The sequence below is a fragment of the Aulonocara sp. 'chitande type north' Nkhata Bay genome, linkage group LG14, assembly GCF_057382095.1.
Source record: "Aulonocara sp. 'chitande type north' Nkhata Bay isolate Kocher_YH1m ecotype deep benthic linkage group LG14, A_spYH_male_GT1.1, whole genome shotgun sequence".
Classification (NCBI taxonomy): domain Eukaryota; kingdom Metazoa; phylum Chordata; class Actinopteri; order Cichliformes; family Cichlidae; genus Aulonocara; species Aulonocara sp. 'chitande type north' Nkhata Bay.
Window position 1 is genome coordinate 35,397,584 of NC_141357.1, and position 19,515 is coordinate 35,417,098.

General features: G+C 41.5%; 1 protein-coding gene across 6 annotated transcripts in view; it reads left to right on the forward strand.

Moving 5' to 3' along the window:
- Positions 1-19,515, forward strand: part of sptbn4b (spectrin, beta, non-erythrocytic 4b) — a 95,226-nt gene that overhangs the window by 40,621 nt on the left and 35,090 nt on the right. For all 6 annotated transcript variants that reach the window (XR_015124744.1, XR_015124745.1, XM_086262326.1 and 3 more), the window contains exons 23-25: positions 4,915-5,117; positions 7,197-7,287; positions 12,516-12,662. Coding sequence is in view for 4 of the 6 variants with exons in the window: in XM_086262326.1 (XP_086118452.1) it covers positions 4,915-5,117; positions 7,197-7,287; positions 12,516-12,662 (441 nt within the window). In the remaining 2 variants the exon portion in view is untranslated. The remainder of the gene's footprint in view (positions 1-4,914; positions 5,118-7,196; positions 7,288-12,515; positions 12,663-19,515) is intronic.

Here is a 19,515-nt window from a genome sequence, read left to right on the forward strand (position 1 = left end):
CAAGGATACCCAATGGATTTACTTTGCCAAATGGATCATCGTGGCATTGCCGTATTGGTCCATTTGGTCGATCTTTGTTTTTATTATTTATTATATTTTATTTTCAGATGTTACAGACGGGACAGACATGAGTGAGAGATAGGAAAGGGAGAAAGAAAGAGGAAGGAAAGGAAAAACAGAAGGGGAGAGGGACAGTGAGAAAGGGGGGGAGAAAAAAAATAAAAATCTCCTGGATCACCTGTTGAGAGAAGAATAGAAAACAAGCAAAAAAAGACAAAAAAACCAAAAAACAAAGCAACATACTAAACACAACACCATCGCATTAATCTAGCTAAGTGTAAACAGCAGTAAATACTAAATATTCAATGTTGTTGTGCAGCACGCAGGACAGATGTGCTTCGAAGTAGCAGCCAAGAAAGGTGTAATTTGGGTCTACGAGCAGTGAACACCCGTGTGCATACCTGTGTGGATCAGCGCGCTTGTATTCCAAAGGTTTCTCCATGTAACGATCTGCTAGGGAGTGTGGGGGGGCCACTTTAACATGAGATACAAGAAAGCTAAACTAGAAAACCAGGAGACGCTGAACATTACCATAAACACAGAGGAAAAACACAGCAAAGAGCAGGGCTTAAATACACCGAGGGAAAGAGACACAGAAGGAGAGCACAGCTGGGAGTGATCAGAGCTAACGAGACAAGGGGAATCAAAACCAGACACACTGCACACAGGACAGGGACTATCAAAATAAAACAGGAAACACACGACAGGCACAGAGGCACGAACTTGACACTGAATAGAGGGAACAGGGAGCACAGAGACAGGAGAAACAAACTGCGACATGAGACACGACTGACTGTGGCGCAAGAAAATAAATATGAAGACAGAACTAAACCCACACTAAACATGAGGCCACGGGAACAAAACCTAAGAACTGGAAGTCACAGAACAAAGAAGAACTAGAGAGCTAGAAATACAAAACAGAAACCAAAACACTAGCAGTGATAAACCATGATGACACCAAAAATCAAAGTACAAAACTCAAAACACCGGGTCACCGATCCAGGACCGTGACAAGACCAGAGTGAGCTCTATAGAGCACACAAAATCAGTAAAGAAAAAGAATATGCAGCCCAGCTAATGCCGTCATTTGTTTATCCTTATTTTGAGCAGCAGAAATAAATCCTACTTACTCTGCGTTTATAACAGTGAACCAAAGTAAGGAGCAGGAATAGAAAAAGAAAGAGTTGGCTGAAATGGACATATGTTACTATACGCTAAACTTAGAACTGAGGTCAGCATCTGATGAGAAAATAGTCTACCACTACTACTTCATCCTTAAGTCAGCCTAAATGATAATGAATAAACTCTGTTATTATACTTTTTATTGCATCAAAACAACTTGAAGTCTCTGTAAACAGATTTAATAATGCCTGGTGACTGCAGCAGAGCATCAGCTAGCCTGGGCGTTGGCCTAAAGCTCGGCCAGCAAAAGAAAGAGGAGAGGGAGGGTGTGTGTGTGTGCGTGTGTGTGCACGTGTGCGTCAGCAGGTGTCTTCTTGCAGTGTGTCTGTGTTATGGGGTGTTGGAGCAGCAGCTTCTAGTAATTCTATATGTATTTTCTAGCTTCTTGATGAAGTGTAGGAGGAAGAGATGTTGGCAGTGTTCTGATGCTCATGTCTGTTTTTGTGTTACCACCATATGATGTTACGGTGGTATTTATAGGACTGCGCCAATTATACACGTTCTACTTTGCTAGATTTTCTTCAAATACAAACTACGCGTTTGTTTGCAAAAATCAGTCTTTTATTTTTCAGCGCATTAGCAAAATAAAAGTGACAACTGATTTTCAGCTTCATATTTTTATACTCAAATTCTGCTAGAGTAGCTTTGCGTGGTTTATTGTCCTTGTTGAAGCCCGTCAGTTCAACCTCTGTGTGAAACAAGCTCCGCCCCCTTTAAAACCATCTTTTTTTCCCTTTTAAGTCAGCTTGATTCTAATTGACTGCCCTTCTTCAAACAGAAGATATGACCACCTCCCACCTTGATCAGTGTTTCTAAAGTGATGAGAAAAGAAGATTTAGAAATTGTCAGATGGCCAAATAATGGCCGGGCTTTTGTTTTTATAATGTATTAAAGCGCTGTATTAAAACATCATACTCATATTACTTTATAAGTATTTTTTCAAAGCCTCAACTGCTCTACGGGTGAAGTTTTTCCACGTGGTGAAGACCAACAGTCAGTTCTGGCTCTGCAGTCAGCATTTGTGTCTGTATTACATGTAAAAAGGTTTAGTTTTCCGATCTGAAATGTCACAGGCAAAACTGACACTGACCGTGTGTGTCTGCTCGCGGATGTGTGTGCGTCCGTGTGTGTGTTGGCCGGGACGTCTCTTTCAGTTTGCTAACAAATCTTTACCAGGGACCAGCTCTTCTTATTAGCCTGAAGGAGTTGATTTAGAGAGAGCAGCATTTTTTTTCCAATAAGTGTGAAAGATGTTCCAGGCCATTGATCTCTGACTTCATCTCCCTGTTTAATTCCTCAGTTTGATTTATTTTCTCTGAATGTGAAGACTACTGTCGATACAGACGAAATGCAATTGTTGTCTTTCAATCAGCTCTTAAACTGTTGACAGAACAAACTAATTACTTTTAGGAATAGTCCTTCCTGCTTATGGTACAGCCCATTTCAGAGGATGTTCATTTTTAAATTGTAGAGTTTAAATATGGGCTCGTTTAGTCGTTAAAATAAGAATTTCATTATCAGTGAATGAGCCTATTCTTCTTCTATTCTGCTTGACTCAATGGCAAAGAAACAAACCCATTTTCCTGCAGAGTCAATTTTAAAGGCTTCAGTTTCTGACTATTATACCAAAACCTAAAGATGTTCAAATAACGGAAAACAAACAAAATATTTAAATAAAGAACACGAGGCAGAGAAAGGTCAATTAGCCAATGCAAATAAACAAAACAGACATGATTATATATATAAAGTATATACAAAAAAAATACATATGAGAAGATGCAGGTGGAAACAAACAGGTGAAACTAATGAGCCGTAAACCAAGTAACTTCTAGGTTGACCCTGAGTTTTCTGTGTTACAAAAGATGGTCACTTGTTACTAGGATAAATTGAAATGGTGTTTTATGCTGTAACCTAACATGCTGTGGAGCAGAATATGTTTGAGAAAAGAGGTGAACTTCTTTTTTTTATACACTTGCCATCTTTGCTTCACGCCTTTGCTACCTGGGTTCAAATAGGTTACACATTATTATTATTATTATTATTATTATTATTATTATTATTATTATAGTCATGTTGTCCACACCCCCAAAAAAAGGAAATTGGTTGTTACATTTACAAAAGTCTAACTTGTAATTTGAACAAAATAATTTCCTGTTTCTATGGTGAACGTAATTAAATCATGTGGGATCTGTATGAAATTCAACAACTTGATTTGTTCTTGTCGAGATCACATGATACAATCTAGTAAGAGTGGTTAGTTGCCTTGACTCATGAAATCCACAAGATCACAGGAGATTTCAGACCACAGGAAAATCCCTGGATAAAAGGCAGACAAGACACACTCAGCATCAAGCCTTGTAATCATAGCTTTCCTACTTTTGTTAAGTCTAGATTGACAGCTTTGTGGCGCAGTGGTTAGCATTATTGCCTCACAGCAAGAAGGTCCTGGGTTTTTAATTTGCAGTGGGTACTCTCTGATCTCTATGTATTAAATGGCCTGTATTTGTATAGCGCTTTACTAGTCCCTAAGGACCCCAAAGCGCTTTACACATCCAGTCATCCACCCATTCACACACACATTCACACACTGGTGATGGCAGCTACATTGTAGCCACAGCCACCCTGGGGTGCACTGACAGAGGCGAGGCTGCCGGACACTGGCGCCCCCGGGCCCTCTGACCACCACGAGTAGGCAGTGTCTTGCCCAAGGACACAACAATCAAGATTACAAGGCGAACGCCCAACTCTTGAGCCACGATCGCCCCATATTAGCCCTATGATAGACTGGCGACCTGTCCAGGGTGTACCCCTATCACATCTATGATAGGCCCGCCCAACCTTGATAAGGTAATAGGATGGATGAAGTGGAAGTTGCTGTAAATCTATTAAAATGTTATGTTAACCACTTTAGACTTTGTTGAACATTATGTAATGTGAAGATAACGTGTAGTATTTAAGTGACCGAGTATTCAATAACTTGAATAGTGTTGGATTAAAGTGAGAAAATTGTGAAGGATTAAAATATTCCAAGAGCTCAACTTACTTCATCTAAACATGTTTCAATCACGTTTTATCAACACAAATTGCACAGAGTTTATTAAATATGACTAACTTGTGTTGATTGAACTCAGTTGTTTGTGTTGCTGCCAAAGTGAAACATCTGTGTGCAACCACTGTGTTAAGTAAATCCAACATGTTCTTTTTTTCATTGCAGTCTCACTGATTAAAGTACTTCAAGCGCACACACATTCATGTGGCTCTTGCTGAACTACTGCGTGTTTCCTTTTGCACACACCTCAACTTCTGTGTTGCTCTCAGCCTATTTTTGTGTTATTGCTTCATAATTCTACAAAGAGATGAATTCTTACTCTTATCTTTCTTTATAAAATCAGTTAACCAATCAGAGCTGTGATTGGTCATATATATGTTACCATACCACTAACGCAGATATCCTCAAAAATAGCCTTCTGATAAACATGGATAATGTATGATCAGCTGACTATCTAAAAGGATGTACACTTGAATGTGGATTCAAATAACGGCAATCCAGTATTTGAAAATAACAATATTAACTCGTATCAATCACATTTATTGTTCTCTTTCACTTTAACTTTTAGTTCTTGAACCAGAAAAAAAAGAAATCATGTGACTTCTCCTGTCTTTATCTTCTAGGAGTCTGCGCTCGCTCACGTGGAGCTGCCCACCACAGTGGAAACAGTGGAAGCGGCTATAAAGAAACACAAGGACTTCACCACCACCATGGAGCTGAACCTGCACAGGATCAAAGCTGTGATCGAGGCAGGAGAAAGTCTGATCAGCCAGAACAACATCTACTCTGAACGCATTAAGGAGCGCATCGACACTCTTGCCAACAGGTACCACGTGCTGTACATGCAAAACAATATAGAGAAAAGAAATGTAAGTGCTAATAGTCTGAAGTATGAAGTGTGATTAAAAAAAACGACAGAAAGGAGTCTATTAAAAAAATCAAAGCCCTGATCTGATTTCAATTGGACCAAATTTCCCTTTGAGTAAAAACCTTCAACTCATTCAGTGTGATGCAGCTGGTAGGAAGCTGCTGATTTACTGGTCAATCTACATTCAACCATCATCTATGGCCATGAGTTATAGGTAGAGACTGAAAGAGTTGATGGATACAAGCAGTGGAGATGAGCCTTAGAGGTAGCTGGTGCCTCTCCACATCAGAAGGATCCAGTTGAGGTGGTTAGGGCATGTCCAGCTTGTAGGAGGCCCTGGGGCAGACCCAGATGGCATGGGAACGCCTCAGTATCCCTCCAAAAAAGCTGGAGGAGGGAGCCGTGGAGAAGGACCTTAAGAACTACTGACCTTAAGAAAACTTTCTGTGCGTGGTGTGCCAGCACATGATGACACGATCGTTTTGACACGCTCAGCGGAACTGTGCATGGTCAGTCTGACCCTGGGGAACAAATTCTGGTTGCAACATCTCATTAATGTGAAAAAAATATGAGTACAATCCTGATCTTGCAACTCACCCGAAGCGTGACACGAGTTTGGTACTTCCAGGAGCAGTGACCTAAAAATAGCAGCCGGGTTGAAAAATGGTACAGAAAGGTACAGGACGATGATCGTGAGCAAGAGAAGAGCCGAACTGAAATCAGGAAGGTGTTCAGACTTTTATGGGACTGTTCCCGTACATTTTTGATGACAGTTTGTAACTAGAAGCTCTGAAACAGAGGACGGTGATGATCAGTGATTCAGTTTCATTATTGAGGTTTAATGTTAATCAAAAAGGCATAAAAACATTTAAATTCTCTCATTGGCAGCTAACACTGTCTATGAACACATTTAGAATGAATGAAAGTTGGAGGATTTTTGTGTGTAGCTTTACTCTATTGAACTATACCGGTTATATATTTACATAGTGTATATAACAGTAATCTCAAATTATAAACAGGAAAGCACTTCAAGCAGTTGGTAACTTGAAAAAGTTACCTGCTGTTTGTCAAGAGGCCTCAGGCTACTTGTAGTAAACACGGAGTCCCAGCTGTACGTTCTAAAGCAGCGGTCCCCAACCCCCGGGCCACGGACCGGTACCGGGCCGTGAGAGTTGAGGCTCGGGTGTGAAATTTATGGTTTTCAGGGTTTTTATCTTTTTTGTTTGTTTTGTTTTTAATTGTTTTTCTCATTAACTCGTTTCCCTGGGTCTCTTCCCGTTTGTTATGAATAGATCTTATTTTTTTTGGTACCGGTACTGGTTTTATTTTGTTGGACTTATCCGTGACACCTTAAAGGCCGGTCCGTGAAAATATTGTCGGACATAAACCGGTCCGTAGCGCAAAAACTGCCGCGCTAACATAATACAAAGAATAATTGCAGCTAAAGGATTTAAATCAAAGCAAGAGCAAGACAAAAGACAGAAAGCAGAGTGTGGTGTGTTTGGTCTAGGACTGACACCCGTCCGTGAAATCTCTGTGAAAGCTGAGATTGTGCAGCGTGTTGTGTGAGGGGGGTGGGGCTGGTTATTTGTGGCTATAGATTTCTATGTGTATCCTCACAATAGAAATGAGAAGAAGCATATGTTGTTGTTTTTGTGCTGGAGACAGACAAATGAACACAGCACAGTGCAATTTATGGACTTTATTTAGCTCACATAATAATTACTGCATTAGCTTTTGTTAGAAATAAAGTGATTATATTTTACTTTATCTACAGTTAACAGCAGTAAACATGGATCTCTTTTAGCAACATTACCATGTCTCTCTGATACTGATCACGCTTGTGAAATATTCTATAATCTACAGCAATCGTAGAGATTGTTGGGCACATACTCAGTTAACCACTCTTATAATGCGTAACACTAAGCCTAAATCTGATGTAAATACCTAATGCTTCTAATGTACACACACATCTAAACAACTGAAATTAAATCAGAGTTATTTTGACTGAAGTCTCCTTTTCCTTTGCTTTTTCAGGGGAAACAAGAACAGAGGGCTGGCCCAGCAGTGGCTGGAAAAACTGAATGACCAGTGGGAACTTCAGAGGTTTCTCCAGGACTGTCATGAGGTAAAAGGCTAAAAATTCAGTTCAATTTAATTCAGCTTTATTTATATAGCGCCAAATCACAACAGTCTCCTCAAGGCGCTTAATACTGTATGATAAGGCCCTACGTTAATAGAGAGGAAAACCCCAAAAATCTGTGTTTGTTTATCAGTTTCTTCCCTGTTCTTTAGATTCAAAAGTAAACATCTCTTCAAGTTACTGCAGAGATTTTGCTGGCTCAGAATGGGCCTTTGGGGGCTGACTATGCACATGGCCGTCATACAGTAAAGACGAGGGGTTATGAAAGAAAACAAAGCGTTCTCCTGCTATTTCACACCATTTCATAGCCAAAAATGTATTTTATGCTCTAGCTAATGAAGCCTCGGTTAGCAAAACTGGTTAAAAAGAATTATTGAAATATTTTTGTTTTTGGGGGAGGTGTTATGTTCCTCAAAATGTCCTTTATGTGCAGCTTTATGCTGTGCAAACACATGCTAACAGTGAGCGGAGATACAAATGGAGTCTGAGCATGCCCGCTTTAATCATACTGCTATTGTTGGAAAGTATCATTGATATGGTCCACACCTCCTGCCTGTGTGTGTGTGTGTGTGTGTGTGTGTGTGTGTGTGTGTGTGTGTGTGTGTGTGTGTGTGTGTGTGTGTTTACGCTGCACACGGCTCCCCTCTGCTCGCCCCTGCAGTTTTTGCTCTCTCACCCAGCAGAGTCACCTCCTTCTGGGCCAAAACCATGTGTAGTTTCAGCAACTTTCTCTCTTTGTGCCTCCTGCATAATTCAGCAGCTCAGTCCCTCATCACTAATTCAAAGGAGGAAGAGTGTATCTCACTGTATACATGAGTGTGCGTGTGTGCGTGTGTCAACGACTTGTTTATGTGTGTACATGAAGCGTTGAATGCATATCTCTAGAAACACAGCATGCAAAAGGAGGCTGAGTGTGTGTCGGTGTGTCCGTAAGTGTGTGTGTGTACAGTGGATGAGTGACACTGCGTCAGTCTGTAGGAACCTGAGCTCTCTGCTAGCAGGGTGTGTTCTTCTGTTCGGGCCAGGCTGCGTCCTCGTGCTTCCTGTTACTCACTGCTGCTCTCTATCCACTGGCTGACACATTTACAACAAAATCCGATAGTTTTATCCAAAATTGCATCACATATACAGTTTATACTGAACGCTTCGGTCTGGTCGGTGGGGTAGATGAAGGACACCCCTGTATTCAGCACTTTGATCATACTTGCACCGCAAGACCTTTAGCGAGTGTTCCTGGATTTTGTTCTTTGTGCTTTTACCTATTTCACCATCTGTGAATTTCAGCACTTCCTTTCTTCTCACCTAACGTTGAGGTGAGAGACTAAACAAAGTACCTCTCTTTTGCTCCGACTTGTAAAGAAAACCACTAACTGATTTAGGAGTGGTTGGTAAACACTTTATAGGATCACCCATAATACCAGGTACTTACTAGCAACTGTCAGCCCCAAAGCCATGTACCACTTTATTTGTGGACAGAGCAGTTCAACATGAAATGACCGTATAAAAATATATTTCTTTAAAGGATTGATATACTTCTTTTTTTTTTTTTTTTTTTATTTGTGCAGAAGTTTGTGCATTTATTAAAATATCCTGTAGAGTCTAGGAGGTTGTGGCTGATGAATATTTTGGAAATACCCTGGACAATCCATATGAAGGGGAGATGGAAAGGAGCAGGGCTACAGGACAGATGGTGTTACAGGGTGGTGATGGTGGGCCCCTCAGTGAACTTGCACATGTGACACTGTATCAGGAAATAGTGGCTGCATGTTGTCAACGTCAGCCCAAAAAAAGCTGAAAAGAACAAAGCTGATTTTTCTCCTCTTGCATCTTTACAGTTTCCCATCAGCCTGTCTCTTCCACTTTTTCCACAGTCCAACAATGTCTTCAGGACAAAAGGGGACCAAAGAAGTACACTGAGTTACAGATCATGCAGTGGCTTTTCACCTGGATTCCCTTCCTGAACTGTTCTCAGTAAAGAGCAGGTGTATGCCCAGAGGCTGACAGGCTAAATATAGTGGGTATCTATAAAGATAGATGTAGCACATGTTAAGTTACTCTGTAAATGCCCTCAAGCCTGCCAGTGCTTTTGCTTTGTCACAGAGGCTTTTAGATTGGATGACTTTTTGCATGCTGAGGAGGAAAAGTACTGAGTTTGATATTCCTGATATCTTGAGCCTTTTGTGGTCTCTTTCATAGAATATCTGCAGTGAACTAGCATTAGCCCTGAACTCATTGGGTCTTCTCATTTAATGACACTGTTGTCTTCTGCCATCAACAAAGTGGGCAATGCAATGCATTTTGTAATTGCATGTAGGAATCGGCACATTAGAATGTGTGACAGTGTATTTGGAGTGCAAAAAAAGACATCAACAGCTGTAGCCAAGCCCAGAAAAGGAATCACACCTCTGAGTGTCAAAAGCCCTGTTTATGCTGACGCTGTGACAGGGCAGAGTCAGATCTGCATTGGTGTCTAATGAGAAACACTATATTTTTACAAGTTGAATAAATACATAGGATTACTTGCAGAAGCTGGATTAACTTTAGAAGGAAGAAGATCACGGCAGACAGAATCTTTGAGCGGCATTGGTCAGTCAGTGGAGAGCTTCTAGCATTAATCCCTCCTATAAACACTTCTATGGTCACATGGTTCCAACATCAGCTCCAGTAAAGTTGTGGTGACGCCTTATTGACATCACTATCAGTTCTTTGTTGATGAAAATTCGTGGAGCTGGTTCTAAATTTGTCCTCAGCATTGACACTGGCATCACATTAGAGAGACCGACTGCGAGATTGGGAAAGTTTTAAAGGGCCTCAGGTGTTGCTCATCCTGCTGATAACCTTTCATTTAGCATCTGCGGGCGAAAAAAGAAACAGCGATACTTCGAGCCTTTGGTTCTTCACAGACACTACCACACATCAGCATAGCTACACCTGTGTTTTGTGAAAAAGTGTGACGTATAGAAATGTAATTTTAGTCTTTATCCAAACATTCTCCTTAAGTCCATTGCTTTAAAACCTAAACACACACACACAGTTTTCCAAGGTGGCTTTCCTGATGTACATTTTTTTTATGTCTATCAGTGGAAAATTAGGGGACAGTGATGAAGTAGTGATGAAGCCTGATAGCATGATGATGACTCTGAGTCTTCCTTTGACCCTCTTCTTTCTTCCATTACGCCCCACCCCGTCCCTCTCTTTGCTTTTTACGTCAGCTGTTCATTCATCCTTCCCCCAATGCACCTAAAAGCTCTCCTCCTCCTTGCTCATTCATTTCATTTACACTCTCTAGAGGCATCAGCCTGTGACCCTCCATGACCGCTATAGTTGCAGGCTGTGTGTGTGTCTGTGTGTGTGTGTGTGTGCACCCATGACCTTTGCAAGTAAGTGGCACACACACATCTGTCTGCAAATTCATGTATGTGTGCAAATATGTGAGGCCTGTTACCTGTCTGTTCTGTGTGATGATAGGTGAAGGATGATGTGACAGATTGAGGGAAAGTGGACTGAAATCTGACCGTGGCCTGTTTAAGGAAAGGGGAGCAGTAGAGCCGTCAAACATATAAATATATCATTCAGTCGTTCCCTACCTCTCTGCCCATTATCAGCCCCCTTCTTTTTAGTGTCCCTTTGCTGTTTCTCTCTCGCTGTTCTCTGTGCTTTACCACTGCAGCAGTGTCAGGCAAGCTGGAGACAGAGAGTGCAGCTGCCTGGGACTGCTGCAGAGAGGAAGAGAGGGATGATAGAAGAAGGTGATGTACATGGAGAGGGAGGAGAAGATGAAACAAAAGCAGCTGTAGAAGAGTCGTGAGCTCAGCTGTTAATGCACACTGATGGGCTTCAATCAGTTAAAGCTTTGAGCCCCTCTCATTCATCCATCTTCGTGCACCAAGTCCACACCCGCCCCTCCGCCTTCCCCAGCTCGGCATCATTAGCCGTGACCGGTGAGCCCGGAGGCTTTGCTCCCCCTGCCCCCCTAAAAATTCTAATCCCAGGCTTTAGCTCCTCCCTCTCCTCTCCTTATACACTTCATCTCTTCTCCAACCAGCCGATTGGCTCACTCGCTCACTCAGCTGCCCGCTCGCTGAAGGTGTGAGGAAAGGGGAGGGGCGCCCGCGTACTGGCTCGGCTGCCTGCCATTTTATTGTTTTGGGAAGGAGGGGTTCTTTTTCTTCTTCTCTCAGTCATCCTCACTCTTTCCCTCGTCACTGTTCTGCCCCCGCCCCTCCTCTCTCTCCTGTTTGAGTGCAAGAAAGAGACAGAGCGAGAGGAAAGAGAGGGTAGCGCAGCCTCAGTTTGAAGTCTCCAGTCTGTCTCTTCTCTCCAGGATTGTTGTTATTTACCCTCCTGCCTGGCGTTTTCCCTTTACCTTTGCATCACTGCCCAGGGTATTTGGCTCTGCAGAAGGCACCCCTCAACTCTTTCCGTCCTCTCTTTTCTTTTTTTCTTTCTGGCTCTGCGGTGAAGAGCATCTTTGCATGCGTGTGACAGCAGACGAGCGAGGATGCGGATACCAGCGGCTGCCTGCAGCTGCCACAACCCCGTGGGCTGCTGATCTTAAACACTGCCGGTAAACGGGTTATTCTATTTGCATATCTGGTTTAGGTGCGGGGCTGGCGGTGCAGGTGGAAATATTACACGCAGGAATGAGAATGTTGATGAGGAAGAGACGAGGGAGCCGATGCTGACCTGAATATTTTGGTGATGCTCTCAGCGCAGGCGTGAGGCTCTTTTTTTTTTTTTTTTTTTCACCGTTTGCCTCTCGCAGATGGTCCCCGTGTGGAAAATGTACACATTTTACTCTTTGATGGAGAGCGGGGGTGTGCGTGTGTAGGGGGGTGATTTCTGCATGGGTGTGTTGAAGCTGAGGATACTGTCTGTGAGGGGTTGTGCACATGTAGATCCCTGCCGCCATGCTTGTTGGTACACGTGTGTCTGCTTACATGTGCTTGCTGTGCATCATTAAATTTTAATGTGTGTGTGTTTGACCTTGTTTAGTTACAGTGCACCTTATTTATAATTCAGTTTTTCTGCATAACAAATTAATGGAATCATATATGCATGAATTAGAATAATATATGTACCTACTGATGAATGCTTTGGTCTGGTCACGTCTTTTAAAGTGAGGAATTCCTCTGTGCAGCATCAGCTCCTCAGTTATTTACTGTAACTGTCCTGTACTGACAACTCCTTCTGTATCTGTGTCTCTCACCCAGCTGGGGGATTGGGTGTATGAGAAGATGCTAATGGCGAGGGACAGCAGTCGAGACGAGACCCAGAAGCTTCATAAGAAATGGCTGAAGCACCAGGCTTTTATGGCCGAGTTGGCCCAGAATAAGGAATGGCTGGACAAAATTGAAAAGGTAAGTGCAGCTGGCCGTCCCAGTGATGTAGCCTCGCAGGCACATTTCCTTTTACAGTGTCACTCTGTTTTTGTTTTGTTTTTTTGTCCATTCAATTTTTTTTTTATAGTGCAACTCTGAAATTTACTGCAAATATTATGGCATAGAGTCTGACTTTGACCTAAGTCAAGATAGACACAGAGTAAATGACAAAAGAGTATTTCATGTGGACTTTGACCTACTGATGTAGTGATGTAACAACACCTGTGATTTTCTTGGGTTCCTCTAATATCTTAGCAACATCTCCTGGGGCACTTTTGCTCTTTCTCTTGTGACTCTCTCACAATTTGTGTGACTTTAATATGAATAATGGCAATACATGTATCCATAATTGTCGTAATACTATCCAAATGTCATGTATGAAAGCCATCTACCCATACATGCAAAACCTTACTCAGGAAGCGTTTGAGCAGCTAATCTCTGTGCAGGTGGACAGAACGGTCAAATCTCTAGTCAGCATGACTTACCTACACAATAATGGATACAGGAAGTTGCAAATTGTGAGAAAGTTGAAAAGATTGGAGCGTTTTTCGTTCATCGATGCGTGCCGTCATCAGAGCAGAACAAATGCTCTCAGTGCAACACCGGAAAAGCAGATGTTTACACAGAGTTGTGTTTCTAAAATTTCTTTAGGCATCAATGGTTTTCTGTTGTTTATACTACAGAATATGGCATCTTTTGTGTGTATTTTTATTTGGAAAATTATTCAGGAATTAACTGTCTCGAAGTGTTCCTGAAATTCCCTCTCCATCTTAATTTTGAAATGTAAACGATGGGTTCCAAATTCAGGCTTGTTGTACGTAGGTCGGATTAAGTTAAACACAGGAACAGATACAACATGCACATTTGATAAAAATGGCATTTTTAGTAGAATTATATACCAACGTAACAAAAAAATGGTTCAGATTATGAGTAAATAATAGAAATGTGGTTGACATAATGAACTAATTCCCAGGAAATTGCTCTTGTTTTGTTTGCTGTCACGTAGCTTGTTGCTCTGGAAAGTGAAAACTAGGCCTCTTTGCAATTTTACCAATGAGCCTCCGGTTTAAAAAACTTTTAGGAACAAAAGATGAAGACTGCTGTACATATGGGAACAAAAGAAAAGATGTGTTTTACTGTTCACTGAATCATTTTGGCTTTGTGTGTGTGTGTGTGTGTGTGTGTGTGTGTGTGTCTTGTATTAGCTGGTGATATATCTCTGTTTTAAAAACACCCGTTAAAGGATTTTGCAGAAGGTTCAGATGCATTAGAATCATTTTGAAGATTAAAAATGACCCTCAATGCCATATTTGTTGTAAACTGATTCATGCATTAGTCCTTGTATTAAACACTCAAGTACAAAACTTACTTAATCAAAGCGTAACGAAGCCTGTGGCAAGGGCAGAAAGTATTACAGAGGGGTTTTTAAATAGGCAGGGGAGCGCCGCAGCCCTCTGTGCTGCTCGCTGTCCTGATACGATCTGTTTCGTATTAAGGAGATTTATACAGCACATCAGCCTCTCGTCTAAAGCTGCGGATGTAATTGGGTTAGCCAGTGTTTCCCAGGCTGCATGTCAAGGTTGCACATGTTTGACTTTGAGCGGTTGTGTTAAGGGCTCTGATTGCCTGCAGTGACATAAATCTGGATGCACTGGTCAGTAGAGCTGTAGTCCATGCATCATTTAGCAGTCGCTATCGCATCACTGTGTTTAGTGGCTCCTTGTGACTGCTTTGTGTGCTTCTGTGAGTAAAGAAGGTGATACTTCAAGACATATGTTTATCCTGGAATATGCTGTAATACCACAGAAAGCTTTCAGTTTAATCGCACTATGTTGCTCTTATGTTTTTTGTTTTTATTATTATTACCAATAAACTTGATAAATTAAAAATAATATGAGTAACTGACATGACTTTTTTTGTTTATCGGCCAACATGGAATCTCTCTGGTCATCTCTGATAAAAAGCCAGAGAGATTATCGTCTGTGTAAAATATGTTTATGATACTCATGCACAATTTGTGGTTCTGCATTGGTGCCTGCTTGCATTGGGCTTGTGCGAACTCAATAAACACAGAGGCTACGGGGACATGCTCCATGCAATCCCTCAAAAAGAGATGATGACACTCTGCATACGATGAGTGCTGAATAGTTGAAAAGTTGGTTTGCAAAGTGCCACAATAGTCCAGCAGCGGACACTTTTCTTTGTTATGACACTTTTGTTTTTGCAGCTTATGTTGACCACAGACTTTTTTCTTATTTTAACCTTTATTTAATCAGAAAGTGAAACCCTTGAAATAAGGAATATCTTTGGTCAGCGTTAACCTAGTGTGTTATTAAATGCCAAGGTAAAACCATCTCTGACACATATTTTTCCCCATACTTTTGAAGATTAAACGAAGAAATTCAAATGCCACACAGAAGAACTCTGCCTGGTCTGGAACAAGGATCTGCTCGCTGTCAGGCAGTGGTGCTAACCGCTGAGCTGCTGTGTTTAAACACTATGTAAAAAACAAAACAAAACAGTGACTTTGAGACAAAGAAATCACTCATGCAAAATGCTAATTTCGGGTTGTTGTGCCCGGAAATTATCATTTTAATCCATTATGGTCGATATTGCGATGAAGTTGATACTCTTCTGATCTACCGAGGCTTATTAACACCATCAGGGCAAGTATATGGTTGTGTTCGGCGCTTGCCAGTAGAAGATTAGATATTGTATGTGATGGCCCTGCAGAATGACAGCCAAAAGAAATTTGACAGGACACATGGACATCGATGGACCCATATGGGCTGTTGTAGAAAATGAAACATGCAACTGTTTAGTAAGCAGGCTGCAGTTATATCTGATGGACTGTATGGTATAAACAAATCCTGGCAGTGCATCTGCTCTGAGGAAATACAGAGAGATACAGTATTTCTAGTGAAGCGACAACATTGACACTACATTTATTATCATCAGTCTGAGCTCTTATGCTGATAACTGAAACCTGAAAAAGGCTATGCCGAGTGTATTGTGGTTCAGTCATATCACATCACAATGAAGGGGCACCACTGACCATGGCATAGTGGCTCAATCCTCTGCAGTGTCATACTGGGCAGGGCTAAACGTGAACGCCCCTGCAGGAAGCAGAGGGAACTGAATCAAGGCACAACACTCATATTTGTGCACATACTGTACTGTAAAGCATAAATTCTTGATATGTTGGGACGAGAACAGAAATGATTAAGTATCTGTTTAAAGACAGTTAAGTGGCAACTAGTCTTATAACTGTCCAACAAAAATGCAAATTATTTGAAATTTCCACCTGATGAAATATGAGAAATTGTAGCTCTGCCTTATCTTACTGAATAGTGAGTAGGATTTCAGGATCTACCCGCATCTCATCCTGTGACAGCTGGAATAGGCTCCAGCTCCCCTGTGACCCTAAAGTGGATAAGCAAAAGTAGATGGATGGATGGGCTCTAACTGACTGTCAAAATAAAAATCGCCAATTGCGGGTGAAATAACACCAGCGACATGAAGTAGGAAGGGCCGGAGATAAACTTTTATAAATTTTCAGGCGAGCACTTGAAGCGACCACCAATGAAAGGACAGAATACCATGGATTGACATATGACCTAGTTGTAAATACATTATATTGTTACCTAGGCAACCAGGCCCTGGAATGTCCAGAAGCAACCAATAGTCAGCCTCAAAGCATTTACGCAGCGTTAGGGATGAGTAGTATTTGCACAACCATAAAGGTCACCGTTCAAAAACAAAATGCTGTTGCTGTCGTGTGACTTTCATGTTTCATGTGGGCGATCGTGGCTCAAGAGTTGGTAGCTCGTCTTGTAATCGGAAGGTTGCCGGTTCGAGCCCCGGCTTGGACAGTCTCGGTCGTTGTGTCCTTGGGCGAGACACTTCACCCGTTGCCTACTGGTGGTGGTCAGAGGGCCCGGTGGCGCCAGTGTCCGGCAGCCTCGCCTCTGTCAGTGCACCCCAGGGTGGCTGTGGCTACAATGTAGCTTGCCATCACCAGTGTGTGAATCGGTGGATGACTGAACGTGTAAAGCGCTTTGGGGTCCTTAGGGACTAGTAAAGCGCTATACAAATACAGGCCATTTACCATTTTACATTATGTCTGTGTCCTCGTCCAATCAGCTCGATGTAAGATAGCGGATGATGGCTGGTAACGTAGGCAGCTGCACATATTTCTGTCCTTCAAGCTGCTCATTTTGTCTGATTACTTTCTTCTCCTACAGTGGGAACTGTGAGGTTGGTATATGCTAATACACATGAGCCAGGTTGCAGAGTCCTAACATATCATAACACGGGCTGCTTCACTGTTGAGGGTGCAGCACTGCATGTTCTGACCACAGAGCTCTTTCTGTTGCACATTTAGGGGTCACATGCATTTAGGGAACATGCTCTGAGGGTAGATTTAGGTTACTGCACAATGCTTACAGATGGAGAAGGAGATGATGAAGAGACAGATGAGAAACAGAGAGTTTCTGAATTGTTTGATAATAAGCAAAAGTGGTGAATTGAGACCATGTTTCTGCCCCAGTCACTCACCTTTTAGAGTTGATATCACATATTAAACCAGGGTCCTCGAGGAAAAAAACTAATGGAGCGTATTTTTGTTAGTGTTTGTAACGCAATCTGGGATAAATAATCAGTGTAAATAATGATTAGACAAAAAATACACTGTGACTACACTGGAAAACAATTTAAAGGTAGCTTATGTTGCTGTTGTTAAGACACACCACATATGCTACCACTTTGATGTATAAAAGCGTCCACTGCAGTTTTAACGCCCACAAGCTGAAGTATCAGAATAATGCTAAGTGCATTTCTTTGCTTTCATCTTCAGAGGAAAATATGTAGTCCGGCTGTCAGTAATGAACAATAACAGCCTACATGTTTGGTTTTATTTTTGCAGATTTAAAAATACACACAAAAGTGACATGTAAGGACAAATAATACACGACACCGGGAGACACAAAACAACCTAGAGAGCTACAGACTCTCGCAGCATCTCCTCTCTTTGAATTTTACAAATTAGATTTTCTCTATCCAAATGATAGATATACTAAAAAAAAGATAATATATGCTAAAACAGGACCAACAGGACAGCATGCAACTAAATTAAAAGTGTGGCGAGACATCTGTGAAGCCTGTTCACACTGCAGGATGAGCCTCTTTCCTCTCCTCTCCAGTCCTTTCCAGCATGTCCAATGGTTAATCTGGCAGTTTCTCATTAGCGGGACGGTTAAGAGTGTAAAATAGAAATAGAAATATAATGAATTCAACTTTGAGCATGCTGGAAAAAATATAATATAATAATATGAATGAATTCTTTTCTGTATTTTTGCCATTAACAGCCAGCATGTGTTCCTGCTTTTTGTTTTTAACCCATCTTTAATCCAGTGCGAGCATATAAGAGTAGTTTACCTGAAGTGTTTCGAAACACAGCGCTGTTGAAATGTGTGACCTATATATATAAGAAGTGCTTGCAAAACACTGCAGTGAACAGACCGTAGACATTTGCTGTGTTTCTGTACTTCTTAAATTTTGCTGTGTGAAACATTTCATTGGCTCATCGTCACTTCTTTGCTTCTTCAAAGAGGTGTTTACGTGTCAGAAATTTTAGTTTAGGTCGGATAGTGATGTGTAATGCCAACGTGATCAGCACTAGTATCCCAAGTCTTGCTCTTCAGGAGCAGACTGTAGTCACACCAGGATGTCTAGCTGTTGGCAGATAGACAGGGTTTAGCTTCTGAAGTCATATGTGGCAGCCATGTTCACCCCACAAGACTTCTCAGTGGCTGTTGCTTAGCAACTTGCATTTTTTTAAGATAATATTCAGTATTTGGCTTTGTTTTTTTTAAATGGCAGTGCTGATAAGGATTTGTACTCACTCCTGACAAGTGTTAGAAATAAAAATATTGTTTTAGAGGCATCCCGGGCTAATCTTTATCAGTCATGCCATCTAACTGGTACAATTTATTAGTGCTGTTGTATGTCATCACCTTCACTTTATACCCTCAGCTCAGTTACCGTCAAAGCAATGCAAAATAGCCCCCCAGAAAGGTTTTATTCTCTCTTTGTATAAAAAGGTCTAGAGAATAATAACATTTGCAAGAAATTTTTAAAACAATTTAAACAGACAAAGAAGTAGACGCATAGAAGGATACGCTGAAAGCTTAGGAAAGACGAGCTATAATGCCGTGAAGCTTTTCGTGCTCCAGCTCGTTGTAGTACTTCCTGTCCAAACAGTCTGTAGGTTGTGTCCTCATTGTGTCTCTGTGTGGGGTCCTCTGAGACTCTGCAGCTTATTTTTGCACTTATTTTATGCACCCCTTTTTTGTCATAGAGAACTGAAGTACAGTGTCCTTTTTTTTTTTTTTTTTTAAGTTGCTTCCATCTGTGGAGCCGTGTGTGTCTGTATTTCAGTTGGCACAGTTAACATGGGATTGAAATGCTGCCCAAAACGTGTTATCTGACCTGTGCACCTTAAATGCCGCAGAGAGTCTTTGGTAGTTCTACATCACGTGTTTCAAATTGACATGCCTCTATAAAGCAGGTTAAAGCCAAGTTTCCAGCTCTTTTTCCTTTTTTTATTCCTACTGCTACCATCAGGGTCAAAGCATGCCATGACACATGTTCTATGATGGTGCAAGAACCTCTTTTAGCATTTAAAAGCTTCAGCTGGGCTGCACCAAAGAAGCACAGTGCCAGTTTTCTGACTGAAAGAACACACACAGTATATGAATATGTGCTTGTAATAGAAGCAGTATTCAATTCAGTTCAATTCATTTTGTTTATTTGTTTATTTATTTTTCTCTGT